The following is a 22,745-nucleotide window of genomic DNA, read 5'->3' as shown; positions in this document are numbered from 1 at the left end:
AGACTACCGAGGACTCGTGCTAGAAAGCCTTTGTCTACTCTCGAGCGGAGGAGGTGGGCGGGGTCTAGCGGCATTGTTCTTCCGGGGTGGCGAGCCTGGCCCGGCTCCTTTCCTTCCGGGTTTGGGGCGAGCGTGTTGCCTTCTCCTCCCGTCCGGCCCCCCTCCCTTGTCCGCTGGGCGGCCACTACCCCCGCCACCGCTGACAGGATGAGTTTTCTGAAGAGCTTCCCTCCGCCGAGCCCAGAGGACGGGCTTCGGCAGCAGCAGCCCGACACCGAAGCGGTGCTGGACGGCAAGGGCCTGGGCACCGGCACCCTCTACATCGCGGAGAGGTAGTGGCGCCGGCTTGAGGGGACGAGCGCGGGCGCGGCGGAGCCGAGCGCTCTCCCCCTAACCCCCGCCCCGTGCGTGGGCGCGCTCTCGCGGCCGGGGGGCGGGGACCCCGGGGGAGGAGACGGGGCGCGCGCATGCGCTCGTGCCAGGGGTCCGGCGCGGAGCATCCCCGCGCTGTCCCGGGCGCCGCGGGGGCCGTTGGGGCCGCGCGGAGCTGAGCCTTGTTGGGGGCGCGTCTCCCCGGGCTGAGGGGCAGGAAGCGAGTCCTACGGCAGCGCGCGGGTTACATCCGGAGCCGGCGCGGGGAATCTCCGCGCTGGGGGCGTGGCGGGGGTCCCCAGTTTGTCCTGCGTGGTTGCGCTTAGCGGCGCGCCCTCCCCCCCTGGGACCCTCGGGGGCCGGGCCTTTCTCTGCTTTCCCAGCGCTTGGCGCAGAGCTTGGCACACAGCAGGAGACCGCAGCTAGGCCGGTCCGTTAGGAAGCCCGTCGTTTGGAACTGAGTTTGCGCTTTCTTCTGCCCACGGGGCAAAGCAGAAAAGCCTCAGTCCTGGTCACGGGTTCCCTTGGCCGTCGGTCTGGTGAAGCCTACGGACCCCTTCTCAGTGATGTTCTTAAACGTGTACAATAATCAACAAGCACTAGTAGCACTGAACACTGGGGGTCCAAAGACAAAAGCTTCAAGGAGCTTAAAATATTTACTCCTCTTAATCTTTTATTTTTGAATTTTTTTTCCATTTAGTATTTTATTTGTCCAAATATATGTCAAGATAGTTTTCAACATTCATTTTTGTAAGACTTTATGTTCCAACTTTTTTGCCTTCCTTTACCTCCCCCCTCTGCAAGACAGCAAGCAATCTGATATAGATTAAATATGTTCAGTCCTTTTAAGCATATTTATATATTTGTCACGTTAAGCAAGAAAAATTAGAAGAAAAGGGGGAAAAAAACCTATTAGAAAGGAACAAACCAAAAAAAAAAAAAAAGGCAAAAATACCATGCTTGGATCTATATTCAGTCCCCGTGGTTCTCTATTTGGAGGTAGATGGCATTTTCCATTCTACATCTATTGGAAATGCCTCGGATGACTTCATTGCTGAAAAGAGCCAAGTCCATCACAGATGATCATCACATCATTTATCTTCTTACTAAAAATCAGCCTGTTCGTCTAAATAGTTTTCAACATTTATTTTTTTTTCTTTCAATATTTACTTTAATAAGAATTTGAATATTTTCCCTTCCCTTTATTCCTCCCCCCTTCCCAAGAGGGCAAGAAATCTGATATATGTTATATATGTACAATTATATTGAACATTTCCACATTAGTTATGTTGTGAAAAAAGAATCAGAACAAAAGGAAAAAACCATGAAAAAGAAAACAAAAAAAGTGAACATGGTCTGTTTCAATCTGCATTCAGACTCTATAGTTCTTTTTCTAGAGGTGAATAGCATTTTCCATTTTCCATCATGAGGCTTTTGGAATTGTCTTAGTTGATTGTGTGGCTGAGAAGAGCAAAGTCTGTCAGAGTTGAACTTCATACAATGTTGCTGTTACTATGTACAATGTTCTTCTGGTTCTTCTCACTTCACTTAGCAACAGTTCATGTATGTCTTTCCAGATTTTTCTGAAATCTACCAAGTCATTTCTTAGCGCACAGGAATATTCCATTACATTCATACACTACAACTTGTTTAGCCATTTCTCAATTGATGGGCATCTCCTCAATTTCCAATTCTTTGCTACCACAAAGAGAGCTGAGAAGCTTATAATCTAATGGAGGAGACAACATGCAAATAACTATTTACAAACAAGCTATCTACAAGATAAATTCATTATAATTTCAGAGATAATGCCCTTTAAGGGGAACTGGAAAGAACTTTTTGAAAAACATGGGAGAAATTTTGCCAGTTCAAAAACTAAAATCCTATCAGTTCAAAAACTGAGATTTTAAGGAAATTAAAACCCGGATAAGGGAAAGATAGCTCATAGTGAAATAACAAGATGGTATTAAGGTTTAGGCTTTAAATGAATGTTTACTGATTGGAACTATTACTATAGCAATGTGTTCTGAATCACACGTTTTCAGAGACAGCTAGATGGTGCAATGGATAGAGCACTGGACCTAATGTCATTCCCTCTCTCATTTTCCCTCTAGCTTTTATGTGTTGTCTTCCCCCTTTAGATTGTAAACTCCTTTAAGGTAGGGACTCTTTTCTGTTTGTATCCCCTGTATTAGTACAGTGCCTAGCAAATAAGTAATTGATAAATATTGATTGACTTAGCGACTTCTCCATTCTTTCTTATTGATACCACATTAACTTTTCTGCCAAGTAACTTTCATTCTATTGCCTGCCTAAGCACCACCTTATTTTCCAACCTAATCCTACTACCTTTTCTATATTACAGTTAGATGTTTTCCCATCTTCATAATCTTTGTGTCTGAAATAATCCTTCCTCCTCTTCACTTTTGGATTTTCTGCTCATCTTTTCAAGTCCACTCAGAATTCTACCTTCTTCATGAAGCCATTTTGAGTATCTTTATGAAGAATAACTTCTTTCTATATGGTACTGTTTTTATGTTTGAATATTATTCACTTGTGAATTTTATAATATAGTTTACCTGTGTGTGTGCTTTATCTTTAGAGTAGATGTTAAACTTTATGAGGGCTTGAGGAAAAGACAAATGGGATCTCTTTTAGGAGATTATTGATGGATTCTTTCAGTTTTTGTTTTACACTTGGAATCTAAGACATTTTCCTTCTTTTTTTGAAATATGTCTAAGCTCTTGTATTATTCATGGTTTTCAAGTCCAATAATTCTTAAATTATCTATCCATTGTAATCTTGTCATGATCCTTAACTCTTGTTCCTTCATCACATATAGTCATTTGACAGATCTTAGCTTTTCTACTTAACACAGAATTATTTTTATTTGATGACCCCTCTTCTCCACTTACAGAGCTGCCTCCTTAGATCAAATCCTTGTCACCTTTCCCACCCATTTGTATGTCTGTCCAATATATACATACTGTGGCCGAGCTCTGTATAGATTATCCAAATACTTGTAATAATCAGGACATTATATTCTGCAGCAATAGCAACTACCAAAAGCTTAGATGATTGCAAGTTTCTCTGCTCCAGCTCTAATTACTCCATTTTTTTCCTGCACACTGCTACTAATATAATTTTCCGAAGTGTAGATCTGAACATATTACTACTTACCTACTTAAACAACTCCTGTAATTCCTTATTGCTTCTTGGATAAAATATCAATTTCTCTATTTAGATTTAAAACCTTTTGTGATACAGACTGAAACAACCTACTTTCCAATTGCTTTTTTTAGGTTTGAATTTTCTTGTACAAAACGATTAATGTATAACCTGTATCAAACTGCTTATTGTTCAGGGAAGAGGGAGAGAAGGAAGGAAGGATAGAATTTGAAATTCAAAACTTAAAAAAAAAATTTTCAGTAGTATTTTATTTTTTTCCAATTACATGTAAAGATACTTTTCAACATTCATTTTTGTAAGATAAAGAAGGATTTTTATATGCCATTGATGAAAAAAGAAAAATTTTTTTTTTTAAAAAGCCCTTCATAGTCCAGCTACAGTTTGTATTTCCAGGCCCACTGGGCATTATTCCCCTCACATTCTCCTATCTCCAGGTTTTTTTATTTTGATCATTCCACATGCCTATTGAGCACTTCCTCTTTACTTCAGACCCTATAGTTTTATTCCTTTAAGATAAAGCTCGAGCAACATTTTTCTGTATTAAGACTTTGAACTTAATAAATACTTGTCGTTTGACCTAATTTTTTCCCTCCCAAGCCACCTTACGTTTTTACTTTGTATGTTTGTATTTATTTGTTTTATGTTTATATATAATTGCTACCCATATTAGAATGTAAGTTTTATATGAGTTGTTCAATTCTTCACATTTGTATCCCCAGCACTTTAACGCATAGTAGACACTTAGGAAAAAAGTTTGATTGGTATGGGGAAAAACTATTAAAATTTTATCTCACAATTTACTTTCATTCTTGCAGATTGGCAAAGATGACAAAAGGGTGCACTCATGGTTGGAGGAGCTGTGGAAAAGCAAGCTCATAATGCACTGTTGGTAGAATTGTGAAATGCTCCAGCTCTTCTGAATTTCATTTTGGATTTCTGAAAGAAAAGTGACTAAACTGTCCCTTTGACTCTGTTGTTCTACTAATGGGCATGTTGCCCTGCTACTCCTTTCCCCTTTTGTCAGACATAAGCAGAGATCCAATATATACCAAGCATATCTAGTAGCAAAAACTGCAAACAAAGTTTATGTTCATCAATGCAGAATAGCTGAAAAACTATGGCATGCAAATAATGAAATGTGATTTGCAAAAATGGCAGATATAAGGAATTCATCAAAATGTCGGAAAATGTGTATGAAAATATTTGGTAAAATTTGGAGCAAGGAGAGGAATGTGCACATTGCCAATTACAGTGCAAATAGAAAGATAACCAAAAAGGAAGTTGAACTCTTGAGTAATGGAAGAATTAATGAGAGTCCCAGAGAAAAATTAATGAAAATTCTTCACTACCTTGGATCAGAGAAATGGGAGACTGAGAGCTGCCATAAAGTCTCTTGTCGGCATATTTTTGCTTGAGTGCTTTAAAGAAAGGATGGTTTGATTTGCAGATAGTATAGAAATGATTGGAGTTTATTGGTTACATGTTTATCTTATTGACATTAAATATTTCTTTCCTATTGTTGTCCACTTGTTGCCCTAAATGTTGTCCATTTAAAAATACTTGTAAAAAATGAACATGAAGGCCTTCTGTGAAATTTTTTTTTGTGGTGGCAGGGTATATGCTGCTCTTGTCAGGAATAAGGGAGAAGTCCCAGAAGTGCATTGTTGTGTGGCTTTTCACAATAAGGACAGAGTTTGAGGGGTCACTCTGTTAACATTTTGTCCACCACTGAGCTGGCACTTAAAACAGAGAAAATTTTGTGGTCTTGGATGTTTGAAATTCTCTTGACAACCCATATTTGGTATTTTGTTCATTGTGCTGTAGCATAGCCAGAGAATTTTCGAGGTGGGAAGAAATAAGTTTATTTGTTTAAAAGAATGTTGTTTGAATAAGAAATTGATGATTATTGCAGTTTTCTGAAGATTTATTAAAACCAGTTTTTCATATGCAGAAGAAAGTGGATAGTTAAGGGAGTGTATTATGTAAAATCTAATTGCTGCTTTAATATTGTGACTTACAAAAAGTGTGGGTTATAAGTTATGGACAGTAAAATTTTCTAGATAGTCATTGTTGTATTCCATAAAACACAAAACCTTTTCGCAAACAATTTAACCTTTTGATAACTGTCTTCACTGTCAGCATTGATTATTGTGTTATGGTATAATATAGTTATTTCTTCAGGCCTAAAGTGTATAGGGTTATGGAATAATGTATCAAAATGTTTTTGTTTTTAGATCAGTATCTGCAGTTTCAATTCTGTCAATGTGCATCCCATCTCATTATGTTTAAGGTGCTACTGTTAATCTACTGTAGACTTGTAAGACAGATGCTGTTAGTTTTGTGCATTTAGTGAGTAGTTAATGAGTGTTGATGAGCATACATGGTATTATTTGTTGTGATTGCCAGGCTTTTTGTCCCCTTATTTTAATTTATTGTCTGGATAGCTGGGTCCAGATAGATAAGGTGTTACAGTTCACTGTCATTACTACCATTATCTTCATCATCATCATTTTAGATGGGAGATTTGGAGGGAAAGGAAAACTACCAAAAACTAATCTGATCTAACCCCTGCCCAAATCATGACTCCTGCCCACAATCGACAGTCATCAGTTTCTGTGTATAAGGAACCACTAGTTCAGAACAGACCTCACAGATTGGTCAAAGGGTATCGAATTTTTTGTCCACATCTATTCTCAGATATTCTCTCTCTCTCTCTCTCTAAATATATATATATACACACACATAATTCCATTTAAAAATCCTAAATCATATATATATATATATATATATATATATACATTCAGATATATTATGCCATTTACATATCTTATACCATTTACATCTTTACTATCTACTTTTAAATTCCTTTTCAATTAATTTCTAAGTCTGCCTTGCCTACCATGCTCTGGTCTTTCTCCTTTTTAGACTGTTGGTTCTCTGTCTTGGCTTGCCTCTTTTAATCTTTACTAATACAGACTCACTCCAAGAATTATTCTAATTCAGCTCTTTTTTCCTTTTCTAATTTGCTTGATGAAAATTAGAGTTAAAATTCTTATTTATAATTTGCCAATAAAGAAATTCTTTGGCTAACTGGTACAGTCATATTTTGCAAAATTTATATATTGCAAGTATTTGTGCTACTAATTCAACCTTGTACATTCTGATAGAGTTTTTTGTACAGGACTTGTCAGATTTTTTTCCCTCTTTGGTTAGTTTCTTTTATTTTTCCCCTCCCGGGGCTATTTAGGGAGAAGGGGAAGGGAATGACAAAGACCTGATTGTGAGAAAAAAGTGGTGAAATTGAAGCATTAATGAGAAAATCAGGAAAAAATATTCTGAACCTTGCATAATACTGTTTCTGCTGGTTATAAGTTTTTTGGTATCATAGTATCTAAGTATTAGCATTGATATAACCTAGAAATGTAGAATTTCATGTTTTAACAACTGTCAGAATCAAAACTGGACAAAGGAATAGGTTTCAAAGGAAAGCAGGCATAAAGCAACTATATAGAATAAGTGTTTTGAAAGTGTGGGTGATATTTACATGAAAACATATTATTTTAACAAACTTTGGTATATTAAATCAGTTCAAGTTCTGTAATTAACTTGCTTAACTATATTTTTCAGCCGCCTGTCCTGGTTAGATGGCTCTGGAATAGGATTTTCTCTGGACTATCCCACCATCAGCTTACATGCTGTCTCCAGGGACCTAAATGCCTATCCACAAGAGCACTTGTATGTTATGGTCAATGCTCGATTTGGAGGTATAGTATGACTTTCTTACTCTTATCCCCCTTTTCCAGCAAAATTATCTTATGAAAAATAATTTAATGTTATTGAGATGTGGTTGTATTTCTTTCAGGGCCCTTAATTTGAATTTTAGTACAGAGAACTTAGGTCAGATCCCCTTCAAATGAAATTGCACTGAAATCCCCAGTGCAATAGATGAAACAAACATTTCTAGGACTCTGGAATTAATAGATTGTTGCCCTACTTGTTTTTAATACTCTTTTCCATTTAGTTAAACATTTATACAAGTTGGAAGTCCCTTTGGAGTTCTTTGTCATGGACTTGAATTATATCTCATCATGTGGAATGAGAATTTTACATTTTAGTACATTATTTATGAAGGGTGATTATTACATTTCTTGTCTTTCCCTAACCTTGTTTTCTATGTACTTATCGCTGAGAATTCCTTAATTAGAACATAACTCTTTGTCTCTTTTGTTTAGTTTTGCCCTACTTTTGTCAAAAGTGCAGATTGGACATATTTAAAGAGTTGGGTCACTTCCCTTTATTTTGCAGGTGATTAAGAAAGAGTTTTTATTAGGGTTAGGATTAATTCAACAATTATTATGCCTATTAAATCAATTTTCCCTTTTAGGAAAATGTAAGTTTCATTTTCTCTTTAATACTAGAGAAAGTATTTGACAATATGCAATAGATGATCTTCTTTCTTATAGTTGCCATTTTAAAATTGAATTGTTAATTTCTCCTGAATTTCTAAATGATTATTTTAAATTCATTCATAGCATCAAGATAATGTTTTTTTGTTATGGGATCCTAAATTATGACTGTTGCTGATCCTTCAAAGATTGGGGGTACTGATTGAAAAAATTTGATTGTAACTATCCAAGACTATACCATCTTAGGCATAAAACCAAAATTCCATTTCATTCTTCAGCTTATGTCTTGATGGAAAAGTGTCATATATTGCATTTGGTTTAATATTATAATTTATTCAACAAATGGACCATTTCTACATAAGACAATGCTTTTAGATACTTTTGGGATTCAAATAGCAGTAAAATAATCTTTAATTTTATGTGTTTTAGAATATAAGAGAAATATACACACACAAGTAACTGTGTAAGCTTAAAATAGAACTGGGAAGGATCTTTTTAGTTCCTTGAAGGTACTGTATTGTAGGTTCCATAAAAGAGCAGAAAAATAAAATTTAGAAATTTAGAGGAGTGAGATTGGTTTTGGCCTGAAAGATCAGGGAAGACAACAAAGGGGGTGAGAGTAGTGATTGTGGAAGAAAACTTTCCAGCTTTTAGAGTAAGAAATGCCTTGGGTTACCAAGTTAGAATTCCTTAACAATTTTGTTTCCCAGAATCTACCAGTGGCCATCCTTCTGCTCTGTTGTGAATCTTTTCACTGTCATTTTCTATGTTCAGTTGGTAAAAGAGTGATACTTTTGTTGAAAAACATTACTTGATTTCTGCCTTTCCCCAACATTTCTGACCCTTTAAATGAAAGTTATCTCTTCCATTATAAATTGCTAAAATTGATAATAAAATATAGTCCTTCATCAAGACTGGATAAATAACTTAAATATAATTTTGAAGTACTTTGTTATATCTTTTCCCCTTCTTTATACCTAATGCCTTTTTTTAATTGGCTAAGCTTCTTGGACATTTTCAGAATCTTTCTCTAATCTCTTGAATTAGGAATATGGATTTATACTCAGTTTTAAACATGTGATCTTAGTATACATGTATAATATTTTTTAAAAGTCCTTTTAAAAATTTCAAGTAATTATATCATTTTGTTGAAAGCAGAAGTGATTATGATTTATTTTTTGAGGCAAAAATAAGTAGACTTTAATTTTCTTTGTAGTATATTATTAGGAAGTGGCATTACTGCCCTTGTATCTCTAGTAGTACTATTTCTGTAGTTTTTCTAATTAGCTTGTTATATTCTAGAACTTTTGAGAAATTACCTAACCTTTTTGTGGCATATTTCCTTTCCACATGATTATTCATGGGCCTTTTTTCTCATTAATTCTCTTTTTTTTAATCAACCCACTATCCCAAAGTTTACCTGTGGGCCACATTGTTTGAATATCAAATGCATGCTTGTCAAACAGACTATTTTGTGGAGAATTCACACAGAGCAAATGCTCACAAGGTGGTCAGAAAAAGCAATACAAGGACACTCTCAAAATCTCTTTTATGAACTTTAAATTGTTTGTATGACATGGGAAACACTGGTACAGGACTGCCAAACGTGGCATGTCCTCATCAGAGAAGATGCTGTGTTCTATGAGCTAAGTGGAATTGAATTAGCTCAGAAGAAATGTGAGTTGCACAAAGTTAGAGAAGTTAAATAATTTTATAGGGACTATTTGTGTTTGACCTGTGGCAGAGCATTCTGAACTCATATTTTATTGGTCTGATCAGCATTGGGCACAATGTGACTTGACTCTTTACACCTCAAATGTCTTATAGTTGATTTAATTAGAATTATAGTATTTAGGCATCATTAAATTTCCTTTGGGATAGTTTGAATAATCCAATTAAATAAAAACAGAGCAATAGTAAAAAGATTTTTCTCCCCTATTGCTCTTAGAGGAAGAACCAAAAGAACTCAAAGAAACTCCAATGGCAGAAGGAGAAGATGATGAAGACAGTGATGAAGATATTGAACCAATTGCTGAGTTCAGATTTGTACCGAGTGATAAGTCAGCATGTGAGTGTCATCCTGGTTTTTCTTTCATCAAGTAAAAACTTACATATGTTTATTCTCAATTTAAGTATCTTTGATAACATAGTAAAACAGGGTGGGGCCAGCAGAATATTATGGGGAAAATATATTAGATTTGGATTCAGAAGACCTGGGGTTGAATTTTTGACTCTGCTACTTTTATTTCTTATGTGATTTTGAGCCAGTCATATGTTGGATGAAGAGGTAGATTTTGTGTCACATGATTTAAAAAATTTTAAAGTTCTAAACCTTATGGTCAGTAAATACTAGTGGGGGACATTTGTGTTAAGAACATATCTTTAATTACCAGTTGACATATTAGAAGAGTAGACAGTTCTGGTCCATTTTTCCCCCAGTGCTCTATTAAAAGGTTTTATTTTTGCCTTTAATTATTCCATATTAAATTCTTTATTATCTACTCATTGAACTCTTCTTTATAACAAAGGGAAACAGTCTAACATTAGTCTAACAGTGTATGTACCATATCCATAATCCTCACTTTTCTTCTGAGAAGAGGGATTGTATCCTTAGCAGTTTTCTAGAACAGATTGTTCATTACAATTCATTAGTTTCTTAGGACCCAATAACATTCCATTACATGTTTATATACCAGAATTTTGTCAATTATATTTCAGTCATTGCCATACTTTTTGTTTATAGTATTTTGCTTCCACAAAGAATGTTGCCATGAATCTTATAGGACAATATCCTATATATCAGATCTTTCTTTCTGACCTTTGTTGAGGGGATGGATTAGACCAGGTGATAGCTATCCAGTAGTGGGAGGACTGAATCAAAAGATATGAATAATTAAGTGACTTTTCTTATATAACTCTCAATTGTTTCAAGAGTAGTTGGACCAATTCACAGCCTTTCAAGTCCTGCAACTTATTTGTAAGATGTGGGGAGATGGACTTTGAAGTCCCTTCCAGCTCTAAATCTATATTCCTATGATCTGTATTCATTATAATCTTGTTGGGTTCATTTTTCTTGTTGACTAAAGAAAAAATGGTTTATTTTTTGTTGTTGTTCAGTGGAAGCATTGTTTGCTGCAATGTGTGAATGTCAAGCTTTACATCCAGATCCTGAGGATGAAGATTCAGATGATTATGATGGTGAAGAATATGATGTGGAAGCACATGGTTAGTGAAATATTGTACTTCAGTTTATTTCAATTTTGATTCAACCTAACTGTTGTAGCAAGGGCTTATAATCTTTTATGGGTATATGTATAATGTGGTACAATGTTGGTATTTATATTTCTACATATAGAAAAGATGAATGTTAGTTTTTTTATCTTTTGAATAAACAAATACATACAAAAGATCACATTCTTAGACCAGAACATGTGAGAAAAAGGCATTAGTAGAATAAAGGTCTGAAAAAGGAACCCAGGATGTTTTAGAACATCTTCCCAAGACTGAATCTTGTTTCTTACCTACTCTTAAAAAATCATTCCACTTTTCCAAAAACTCTTCTATCATTTTTATAGGATAGACTCTGACCATGAGACATTCCCTATTCTAGAATATCAGTATCCTAAAATAACTGTCCTGTTCCTCATTGATTTTGTATATACACAGTTAATTTGCTTCCATGTATGTTATTTCCTTTCCTTTACATACTATATCATATCTGACCAAACCCCTATTCTCGGGATTTTACCCCCCATGGCTAAACATTTCCCTACCTTAGTACAATGCATTTTCCTTTGTTTTCATAACATTCTTCACTCTCTTAAGCCTAAGACTTTTGATCCTTTTGGGAAAGATTACTGCATAGTGGGATGTATTGGATTTATTTCTCCAGTGCTCTTTTGCTTGAATTCCAAACCTACCATGAGCCAGAATTTAACTATTTCCTATTCAGCAAAACATGTAAACATAGATTTTTTTTTCCTAAGTGTTATGTTATAAGTTGAAATAATAATAGCTAATATTTACATAATGTTCTAAGATTTGCAAAGTACTTTATGTTATCTCATTTGATTTTTTAAAAATTTGCACATTCAGAACAAGGACAGGGGGATATTCCTACATTTTATACCTATGAAGAAGGATTGTCTCATTTAACTGCAGAAGGACAAGCCACTCTGGAGCGATTGGAAGGAATGCTTGCTCAATCTGTGAGCAGCCAATACAACATGGCCGGAGTAAGGACAGAAGACTCAATTAGGGATTATGAAGGTGAATCTCTTCCCTTTTATGTTGGACCTGAACAATATTATTAGACTTTTAGTTTTTTCTTTATGGATTCAGAGTTTTAAGATTGGCCAGGACCTTAGAAGGCCAGCTAGTCCAATCTCTTCATTTTAGGGATGAATAAATTATAATCCAGTGACGGGAAATTGACTAGCCCAGGTTCACATAGGTAATAGTATATCACAGCTTCCGTTAGGATTTGAATCTAGGCTTTGGGACTCCAAATCCAGTAATCCTTTCCACTATACCACTCTTCATATAAATCATTTTGGATGTGTTCAACAAAGTTTAAAATTTGACGAAGTATGGTGGTTGCTCATAGGGAGTGAAAGTTGTATTGAGTGTTCTTTTGTATCATTCTAATGCTAAAACTGCTAATAATTGGGATACTAGGGTTTACCTATTACTGACTCTGACCTTGCAGAATATTAAATTCTCTGATTTTGGTTTCTGGGTAGGAATTCTGAGCAGGTAGGAATTAATCTTTTCAGAGAAGGCACTAGTAGCCAGGGAATTGGAAAAAACCTCCTGGAAAAGATGAGATTTAAACTGATCCTTGAAGGAGGGTATATAGCCTAGGAGGAACTTAAAAGGGTGGTGAAAAACTTTCTAGGACATCAATTAGGAGGCCATTTCAAGACTCTTAAGTGAGAAGGTAGTAAGAGCCTGAGCTAGGGTGGCAGCTGTGTGAATGAAAAGAAGGAAACAGGAGAGACTGTGAAGGTAGACGTCTTTAGGCTTGAAAACATGTATTTGTGGAGTGAGTAAGGATCACTCTGAGGCCATAAACTTTTGGGGCTGAGAGGATCCTTGGCAGTAATAGAAAAGTTTGGAATGAATATATGGGGAGGCTTTAGGGCACATGATAATGAATTGTTTTGGACATGAATTTGAGGGATATTGAGTTCTAGGTGTCTAAACAGTTGATGATGTGGGATTGGAATTCAGGAGAGAAATGAGGGAAGGATATTTAGCTCTAGTAATCATTTGTATAGAAGCAGTTCATTGAATCCAAGGGAGCAGTAGATGGAGAGGAGAATAAAAGAATGGAGAAAAAAGCCAGGACAGCCTTAGGGCATGACCTGGATAAAAGAAGCAGCAAAGGGGATTTAGGAGGAATGATCAGACAGGTAGGAGGAGAATCAGAGAGCAGTATTATGAAAGTTTGAAGGACTAGAGCATGATCAGTAGCATCTCAGACTGCAGAGAGGTCAGCAAGAGTGGAGATTGAGAGACCAGTGAAATGTGTAATTTAGAGATACTGCGTTGCTTTGGTAAGGACAGTTGCATTTGAAGTATGAGTGAGAAAGTAAACTGCTGAGAATTTGAGAAAAAAAAGAAGAAAGTGGGAATGCCTCATATCGATCATTTCTCAAGGAATATGGCTGAGGATGAGAAGAGAACAATGTTAAAGAGCATTTTAAAGATGAAGGAAACATCATGCTTAGAAGCAACCGGAAAGATAGCAATGGAAAGGGGAAAATCAAAGATGAGAGCATGTGTGGGATCATAGTGGGAAAAAATTAGGGACTTGTAGTAGTCCACACTTTTTAGCTAAACTTGAACTTCTCTAGAGGGAAAAGATAAATGCAAAATAGACTAGGCAGTGTTATTGCACCTTGGCTTGTTTTCTTTCTTTTTTCTCAATAGTATTTTATTTTTTTGATTACATGTAAAAATAGTTTTCTTTTTTAAAAACAGCTTTTTGTTTTCAATATACATGCAGAGAGAGTTTTCAACATTTACCCTTGCAAAATCTTGTGTCCCATATTTTTCTCCCTCTCTTCTCCCTAACCCCTCCAGTATACAGCAAGTTAATTCCATATATGTGCAATTTAAAGATAGTTTTCAACAATCATTTTTGTAAGACTTAAAGTTCCAAATTTCTTTCTTTCTCCCTCTCTTATCTTCCTCCTTCCCAAGCTAGCAGGCAATCTAATACAGGTTAAATATATGCAATCATTTAAAAAAAAAAAATAATAGCTTTTTATTTTTCAAATACATGCAAAGATAGTTTTACATATTCACCCTTGCAAAACCTTGTGTTCTAAATATTTTTCCTCCTTTCTCACTTTTCTCTCCTGTAGACAGCAAGTAATCCAGTATAGGTTAAACAAGTACAATTCTTCTAACCATATTTCCACATTTATCATGCTACATAAGAAAAATCAAACAAAAGAAAAAAAACAAATAACCACCAAAAAGGTGAAACTACTATGTTGTGATCCACATTCAGTCTTCATAGTCCTCTCTCTGGATAGATGACTCTATCACAAGATCATTGGAATTGGCTTGAATCACCTCGTTGTTGAAAAGTGCCAAGTCCATCACAAGTTCTTTTTCCTTTTTTATGATCTCTTTGGGAAACAGATGTGGCAGAAACACTTGACAGATTAAACGATATGCACAGTTTTATAGCTCTTTGGGCATAGTTCCAAATTAATCTCCAGAATAGTTAGATCAGTTCACAACTCCACCAACAATGTACTAGTATCCCAGTTTTCCCTCATTCCTATCTTTTCTGTCATTTTAGCCAATCTGAGAGTGGTACTTCAGAATTGTCTTAATTTGCATTTCTCTAATCAGTAGGGATTTAGAACATGTTTTTATATGAGTGGAAATGGCTTTAATTTCTTTGTCTGAAAATTGTCATTTAATTTTTATCTTTATTCTTTAAAACCTCACAAATGGTTGTAACTAGAGTATTGGTTTCTTATAGAAATTATTTGCTAGATTTTATTTTTCTGTACCATGAATGACTCATTAAGTCTGTATATCTTGAATGTGCCTTAGGGACTGTTAGTTAAAATCATATTTTAGAGGTGTTTTTTTTTGGTAAATTTTTTTGGTCCATGTTCTCCATGAATAGCACAATAATTTTTTAATGTTTTCAAAAGCTGTGATTTCATTGTGGTTATATCATTCAAAATAGATTGCAAATTGTTAATGCTGTAAAGTTACCCATGCATATATCCTGTAAATAAAAGGCTATTAAAAAAAAACAAACAAAAAAAACAAAATAGATTGCAAATTCTTCTATTAATTCAGCAATTCTATATTCATCACTTAGTAGTGGTCCATTTCAAATTTAACTGGGCTGGTCTTTAGAAGAAATGCATTTATCATGAATCTATACTATGAAGCTTTTTCAACTTGGGGTAGAACCTGCTAAAGTTGTGCACTGGTACAGTATTTTAGAAGTCAAGGCTGGTTCATGTCACAATAAGAAATAATAGTAGAACTTTAATGGAATACCTTCTTAATTGGTATATTATAAGTGCAATTTGACTAAATATTAAGGCTTCATGGTATTCTGCCACTCTGCCACTCCAAAAATTCCAAATAAAGTTAAAAATGGTAATTTCAGCTTTGTTAGAATCTTCCAGTACTATTTTTTCTTTTATAATTCCTTAATGTTTTATTTTAAATTATTTCCAATTTGTTACCATCAGAAGATGCTCTATTGCAATGCAACTTATTCTGAACAAAAGTATTTAACAGTTCACAGAGTTTAAAATTTACAGAGGCAGCCATTCAGCCACAACCATATCTGAAAAGGACTTTGCAGGACAACATATTTGACAGTTGGTCATCTAACCTCTTTTTGAAGACCTCCAGATAGAAAACTGATCAGTCTTTGAAATAGCTTTTTGCTCTATTAGATATTTCTAATTGTTAAGAAATCGTTTCTGACATCAGCCTCAATTTTCCATTTCCATCTATTGTTTCTAGTTTTTTCTTCTGGGTTGAAACAGAACAAGGCCCCTCCCTCTTGCACATGACAACCTTGCAGAGACTTGAAGACATTTATATACTATGCCCCCTGGGTTTTCTTCAGGTTAAATATTTCTGCTTTTTGCAGCTGATCCTTATAAAATAAACATGTTCCCGTGTGGTCTGCTTATTCCTAGAGGGATTAATCATGTCACATTCCTACAGACACTGGCCATGAGCAATCTACTAAAACCCCCAAGATCTTTTTCAGACAAACTGCTGACTTAACTGAGCCGTTTCCATTTTGTGGAGTTAACTTTTTAAACCCAAGTATAAAATTTTACACTTACTTTTATTGCATTTAATCTGCTTCAGTTTAACCCAATGTTCTAACTTTGGTATCTTTTTGGATCCCTATTCTATCTTCTACTGAGTTAGCTAGCCTTTTATGTCACTTTCAGATTTAATAAGTATTCCACCTACCTACCTGTGACACAGCTCAAGATCAACCATCTCACTAAAGACTTGAATCACCTAACAAGTTGTCTGATGTAGGACATTAATAATTGACCATTCTTAGAATGAATCCATTCAACCATCCAATTAATTATATAATTGCCCAGTCATCTATACACTTTTTTGGTTTTACTTAAAAGTTTTATTTGCTCCAGTAAAAAAGTTGAACAAATACTCTTCTAATATATGTATATTTATTTTGAAATTGTATGTTTGTCATCATTACGCTAAATATTATATATTTTATAAATAGAAACTTTAAAGAGTTAGAGAAAATATTTGTCAATCCACTTAATTGAACACATTTACATTGAGATACAGACTGAAAGTTCCACTGTCATTCTCTCTCTCATTGTGGGATTCCCACTCTACTCTTAGGATAATTCACATACTATTATAATGCATCACAGTCTTACATAAAGTCCAAATGAGAGTACCATTTTCATTGTGTATATTAAATAGTGGCAAAACTTACTTTTAGATAAAAATATAAATTGTTATATTTTCTCCTACCCCAGTCTATCATTCATCATGCACCCCATTTTGGAAACCATTGGCACATTCCGCATCTTTCACATAAGAATAGTATGAGAGACTTTGCCAAACATTTGCTAATTTAGTAAAACTATCTTTGACATTCCTTTGACTTACCAGTGTTGTAACCCTGTCAGTAAAAGAAATAAGGTTTGTCTGTCTTAACTTGTTCTTGATGAGGACATATTGACACTTTTTGGTCCCTGCTTTCTTTTTCTGTGCATTCACTAACTGGTTTAAAATAATTTTGTCTTACTCTTGGCTGTCTTCTTTTTTCCAAGATGGAATGGAAATAGATACCACACCAACTGTTGCTGGACAGTTCGAGGATGCAGATGTTGATCATTGAAGATTACTTATATTGAGATTAGGTGAGTGGTTTGTTTTCTTATTTGACCTTGAATATGAGGCTTCATTAATGATATGAAATGCTAAATTTTACTTTCATGATCTGGTTAAGATACTCATTTGCTATCATTTATTCAGCAAACATTTGTTTGCTGGGCAAACCTGTGCAAGGTGTTACATTTGAAAACTAAGGTAAACTGAGAGACGCTGGTGTGGATATGATCCATTTGTTGGTTAGGCTAACAGTAATTAATAAATTGAGTCTCTCAATGACCAAAAGACTCAGATAGGATTCGCTGGCCTTTATGTAGTTTTGGGCAGTACATAGTTGGATGGGTTGGAAAGACACTGTGATGAGTTACAATACAGATAGGCTAAAGGGGATTGAGGACAACATGATTGGTTAGCAATCACCCCTCTCTGTCATCAAGGAATGCTTGATTGATTTATGGGACTCTCTGCATCACAAGAATATTGTTAGTGCACCAGGGATAGTAGACACCCTGGCTCCTCCGGGGTTTTGTTAGGAAATAAACCCCTCTTCCCCTTAATTGTACAACAAGGAGCAGCTTTATCATCTTGTTGTCCCTGGATGGTAGAGCCCAAGTCCTGGAGTCAGGAGGACCCAAGTTCAAATTTGGCCTCAGATACTTAACTACCTTTGTGACCCTGAGCAAGTCACTTAACCCTGGTTGCTTCTCCCCTCAAAGGGGGAAAAAATTGTGCAAAGGTAGAAAGTATACCTTGAGGAAATATACCAGTTCAACTTGTAGGCCTTTAAAGATAAGGTGGTATGGTAGACAACATTTTTCTTTTAATTATACTTTTAAACTTAACTTGGAGGAGAAAGCTGAATTCCTAACCTTAATTTAAAGATGTAGAAAGGTGCCTTCAGCAATCATAAAACATGGGGCAATATTACAGAATAGGGTCAATTATAGAATAGAATCAATTATTAAGTGATACAGAATCAATTAATTTCTTCATAGATATTTGGGGACATATAAAATTTGAATAAGATTTTATTAAATTTTCTGTTACACTTTAATATACATATTATGTGGTAAATGCATTTTATCCTATTAAAAGGCTATGTTTTGTCCAAGGGACAGTAAATTAATGGTCAAAATGTATTAAAAATGCTGGAAAATGACATTAAGTAATACTTGAATATTCATTTTAAATATCCGTGACTATTTCAGTATGAGTGTTCTAACTACATAAATGCAACCCACAGCCTTTTTGTATCTTAATTAAATTTTATTTACATTTTTATGATCAAAACTAATATTTGTCTTCTGTTTGTAGTCCTACCTGAAATCTGTAGAATGATTCTTAGGAGATTGGGTTATGGTCTTTTGCCAGCTTCTCATTCACTTCCTGTCTAAATTCCTATAGGAATATCCTGCTGGCATAACCTATTATGAGAACCCAAGTCTACAAAATAATATAGTGAAAAAAAGATTATTGGACTTGGGATCTGAAGACCTGGATTCAAATTCCTTCCTTGGACATTTACTGTGGGGCAAGTCGCTTAATGTCTCCGAGCCAGTTTCCTTGTGTAGTGATTCAGGGAAATAATACTTGCAATAATCATAGGGCTGTTTTGCGAAAAAAACCTCTGCAATGTCAGTTGTGTTAATGAACCAGCAAAAACATGCATTATCTGTGTTTGTCTTGACCACTTATTTAAATACATGTGGTCTCCCCCAAAAGAATATAATTGATTTGAGGGAGAGGAACTGATACATTTTTTTATCTTCATTCCTAAGCAGAATGCCTGGTATACAATAGGTACTTGATAAATGTTGATTTGATTGTTTTTCAACATTCTTAATTGCATTGTGGTGCTTGATGAAATTAATGTTTCCAGAATGTCAGTCTTGGAAGTCAATCTGTCTAATTCTACACATGTCTGATTGAAGATTGCTTCTACACCATGCCCATGAACTGAAGACCAAACTTGTTTGAAGACCTTCATGAAGAGACAGTCACTATTCTCTTTTCCCTTCCCCATTTGGATAGCTCTTGTTGTAAGAAGCTTTTCCTTATGTCAGGAGTGAATTTGCCACTATACTTTTCAGTCATGTTACTCTTAGTGTTGTTTTTCTCTGGAACCAAGCAGAGCAAGACTGATGTCATTTTTAGATAACTCAAAACTCTCATATCCTCTCTAAGTCTTCCATGTGCTTGAATTAGATGTGTCCACCAATCTACTTGCCTTTCCCTGGACACTTCAGCTTATTAATATCCTTTCTAAATATGATCTGTTGACCTGACCTCCAGTATTTCAGACATAATCTTACTAGGGCAAAGTAGAGAGAGATCAGAACCTCCACAGATTGAGTCACTGTGTCTATCCTGCAGCTTAAGATCACAATTATTTGGATAACTGTCTCAGAGAGTTGGTCCTTTATTACATACCTCTTAGACAAATACTGCAAATAACAGAGTTGGGCCCAGAATTGAATAGTAAGAAGAGAACAGCCTGGATTATCTTTGGGAAATTGCATAATGTCTTTAATAAGCCCATGCTTTTCTCTGAACCAAAGGATCATTTTGTTATCATCAATTATCAATATTTTTCTAATGTCTAAAAATCTTGCAATGCTACCGTTTTTAAAGAATTTAAGTTTTAAATCATCACCCAAAGGGCAATGGAGAAGGTACAGGGTAAGTTTGAGTAGGTTGCAACATAATACCCAATGAAGAATTAGTTTCAAATAGCTGTGTAAAGTTTATCACCAGATGTGTGATCTGAAAAGGAGGTGAACTAGTCTTCTGGTGAGAGCTAAGTAGGGATGGATAACTCATAGTTTCCTTTGTCTCCTCACAACATCAAAAGTAGTTTACTTTAGGCAGACATCCTGTAGAGGATTTATGGGAAGAAACTAAATCCTTAAGTATATGTTATATATTCTCTTAGTCTGTCAGCAACTTAAGGATGGGAATTATAGGTATGGATGGAGTCTTTCTAGCACTAAACACAGGACTCGAAGTTTAAAGCCAGCATGATATTGTAAGTGTGGCATCTGTGTCCATGCTGAGGTCATCGATTCATTGCATAATTAGGAGTAAGTTTAGACTGTTTCCCTAGGTGCATTACTTTATGTTTATCTGCAATTACATTTATCTGCCAGTTTTCTGACCACTAATTGATAAATAAATGCTTATAATTCCTGACACTGACGATTTCTTGACTTTTTGGAAAAATTTGTCCTTGAACTCACAATTAGCACTATCCAGAAGAGGATTGGGCTGTCTTGAGACAGTAAGTTACCCATCATTGAAGGCAGCTTGCTTGTGCACTTGTCTCAGATGTCATAGAGGGAGTTTTGGAATAAGTGAACCCTAAAGTTGTGTCCCCTGTTTCTCCCCCTCCCATTCTCCATCTGTCTGTGTGTCTGTCTGTCTCTGTTTTTCTCTCCCCTCCTCCCATTTCTAAGATATCTACTTTCCACTTTCCATCCTCTCCTCCAAGGCTTTGTTCTAGAGTTAAGACTATCATCCCACCTCTACACTCGAGTTTTTCTTTGTGGTTTTTAGATTAGCCTTTGACTTTCCCTTGAAACAAGATGATTTCACATCACAATTTATTATTGTTTTCTTATTTCTACTCAGACTTTTATAGCATTCAGATGACTCATTGTGTATAATAGTGGGAAAGTTTTCGTCTCAGGAAAGCTCAGTTTTAGACTTCATTAAATTTATTTCTTCAGATCATTTATGTGGAAAGGGAGAAAAGAAATTTCAGAATATTTTGATCTCTAACCTTCATTTGCTATGATCACAAAGCATAGCCTACTCATTACCTAAGATAGATATTCCTATAATACTCTGGGTTAAAATTCTGAAGAGACTGTGTAATGATGACGTAACAGAGCTTCCTAATGAGAAAATTGTCTACTTTTCTATTTTCTTCACACCAGAGAACAGGAGACATTGTATTAGTAAAAACTGAGTATCTTAAAATGGGTGACTGACATTGAAAGTTCCCAGGATTGTACAAAACTTTTAAGTAGGTATTTTTAAGATATGTTATTAAAATAAATAGGGAATTACTTTGTGTTTTAAATGGCTGTGCCAATAGTGGTTTTTTTCACTAAAAGATGCTACTTGATCACTAAAAATTAGCTGTGTTTTAAAAACTTCCCAATCTTTTGTTTTTCAGATTCCACATATTACTGAAGGAGGGAACTTTCTATTTTTCCACAGTGGAGAGGCAGGAGAAAAAAAACACCTTTTTCTCCCTCTGCAAAAATGACTTAAACCAGTTCTTTCTTCAGACAGACTTGTACTGAGGCCATATGAATCTCCACCAGCAGAAGCTTAGTCTTTATTAACAGAAGTGGCTGAATTCACCCAAGAGGATATTTGTAGCTTATTGACTCAAGAATCCCACACCCAGTTGCAGTCATCTAGGCCTATAAATCCTCATCTCACAGTATTCATCTTCTGTAAGACAAGAGGCCCACATGGTGCCGGGGTATGGAAAAGAATAGGAGGTAGGAGGATGTGCAACCAGAATATACCATATACACACATACATATGTACATTGACAACAGGTAAATGTGTGTGTGCATATGTGTGGGGCAGCACTTACTCCTTGAGAAGAGATTAAGAGGTCTCAGAGGCTTGCCTCTGTTCTTTTGTACTCTAGATCAATCAGGTTAACTACCCATAGGGAATATCAAAGCCTGATTAGCTTATTCCTGCTTCTATGAGTAGCCTAATTAACTGTTCTACCACGTCCTACCGACCTCCATTAACATAAGCTGGGATCTTCTGACAAGCTGTTGCTATTTTCACAGTTCACGTTAATCTGAAAAATGAATTTTATAATTCCAGTCTGTTGTGACAAATTGGCCTCAAAAACTATCCCCTTTTAGGTTCCTCTGAAGATTTAGAGAGGATGGGATAAGTTCCTTAAAATACTGCAGATGAGAATCTTTTTGTCTTTGTTACAACTAAATAAATAAAATTAGGTTTTATATGTTACTTTGTGGTGTCTCTTCATGCCGTTTTTTTTTTTTAACTTTTTGATATATGTAGAGTTTTATTTAATTGACACCATACTTCTGATATATGTCCTTTTGTATTATAACCTTGAAAGGAAACAGTAAAAATTCAATATTTTGAGCTTTGTTTGCTCACACTCTTTTAGTCAGTTATCTTAAAAAATATATACTAGAGCTATGTTTTGAGATTTTCACATCTCTTAAAGCAGGAGGCCCTATCAAATAATACAATCACCCTTTCTCACTTATAAGTTTCCACTGATGTTAGTTCATGATTAAAGATGAAGATATAAAATAATTTTGATACTCTAATACTCTAAGAATATCCAAAATATTTATCAGTCCACCAGTGGTATTAGATTT

At 35.4% G+C, this 22,745-nt stretch overlaps 1 protein-coding gene across 2 annotated transcripts; it reads left to right on the top strand.

The window, feature by feature from the left end:
• The first annotated feature begins 101 nt into the window (after nt 1-101).
• CLNS1A (chloride nucleotide-sensitive channel 1A) lies at nt 102-22,362 on the top strand. 2 transcript variants are annotated; one of them, XM_031961509.1, is made up of 7 exons: nt 102-332; nt 7,189-7,325; nt 9,916-10,035; nt 11,085-11,192; nt 12,129-12,236; nt 17,297-17,386; nt 21,535-22,362. In XM_031961509.1, exons 1-6 carry the CDS (start codon nt 208-210, stop codon nt 17,362-17,364), a joined length of 666 nt encoding a protein of 221 aa, XP_031817369.1. In that variant the 5' UTR covers nt 102-207; the 3' UTR covers nt 17,365-17,386; nt 21,535-22,362. The 2 variants fall into 2 exon arrangements, with proteins under 2 accessions (XP_031817369.1, XP_031817368.1); XM_031961508.1 differs by having other exon boundaries at nt 114-332; nt 12,063-12,236.
• Nucleotides 22,363-22,745: the final 383 nt, after the last annotated feature.

The sequence above is a fragment of the Sarcophilus harrisii genome, chromosome 3, assembly GCF_902635505.1.
Source record: "Sarcophilus harrisii chromosome 3, mSarHar1.11, whole genome shotgun sequence".
In the NCBI taxonomy this organism is placed as follows: Eukaryota; Metazoa; Chordata; class Mammalia; order Dasyuromorphia; family Dasyuridae; genus Sarcophilus; species Sarcophilus harrisii.
Note: the sequence above shows the minus strand (reverse complement) of the source record. Positions and strands in the feature narration are given on the sequence as shown.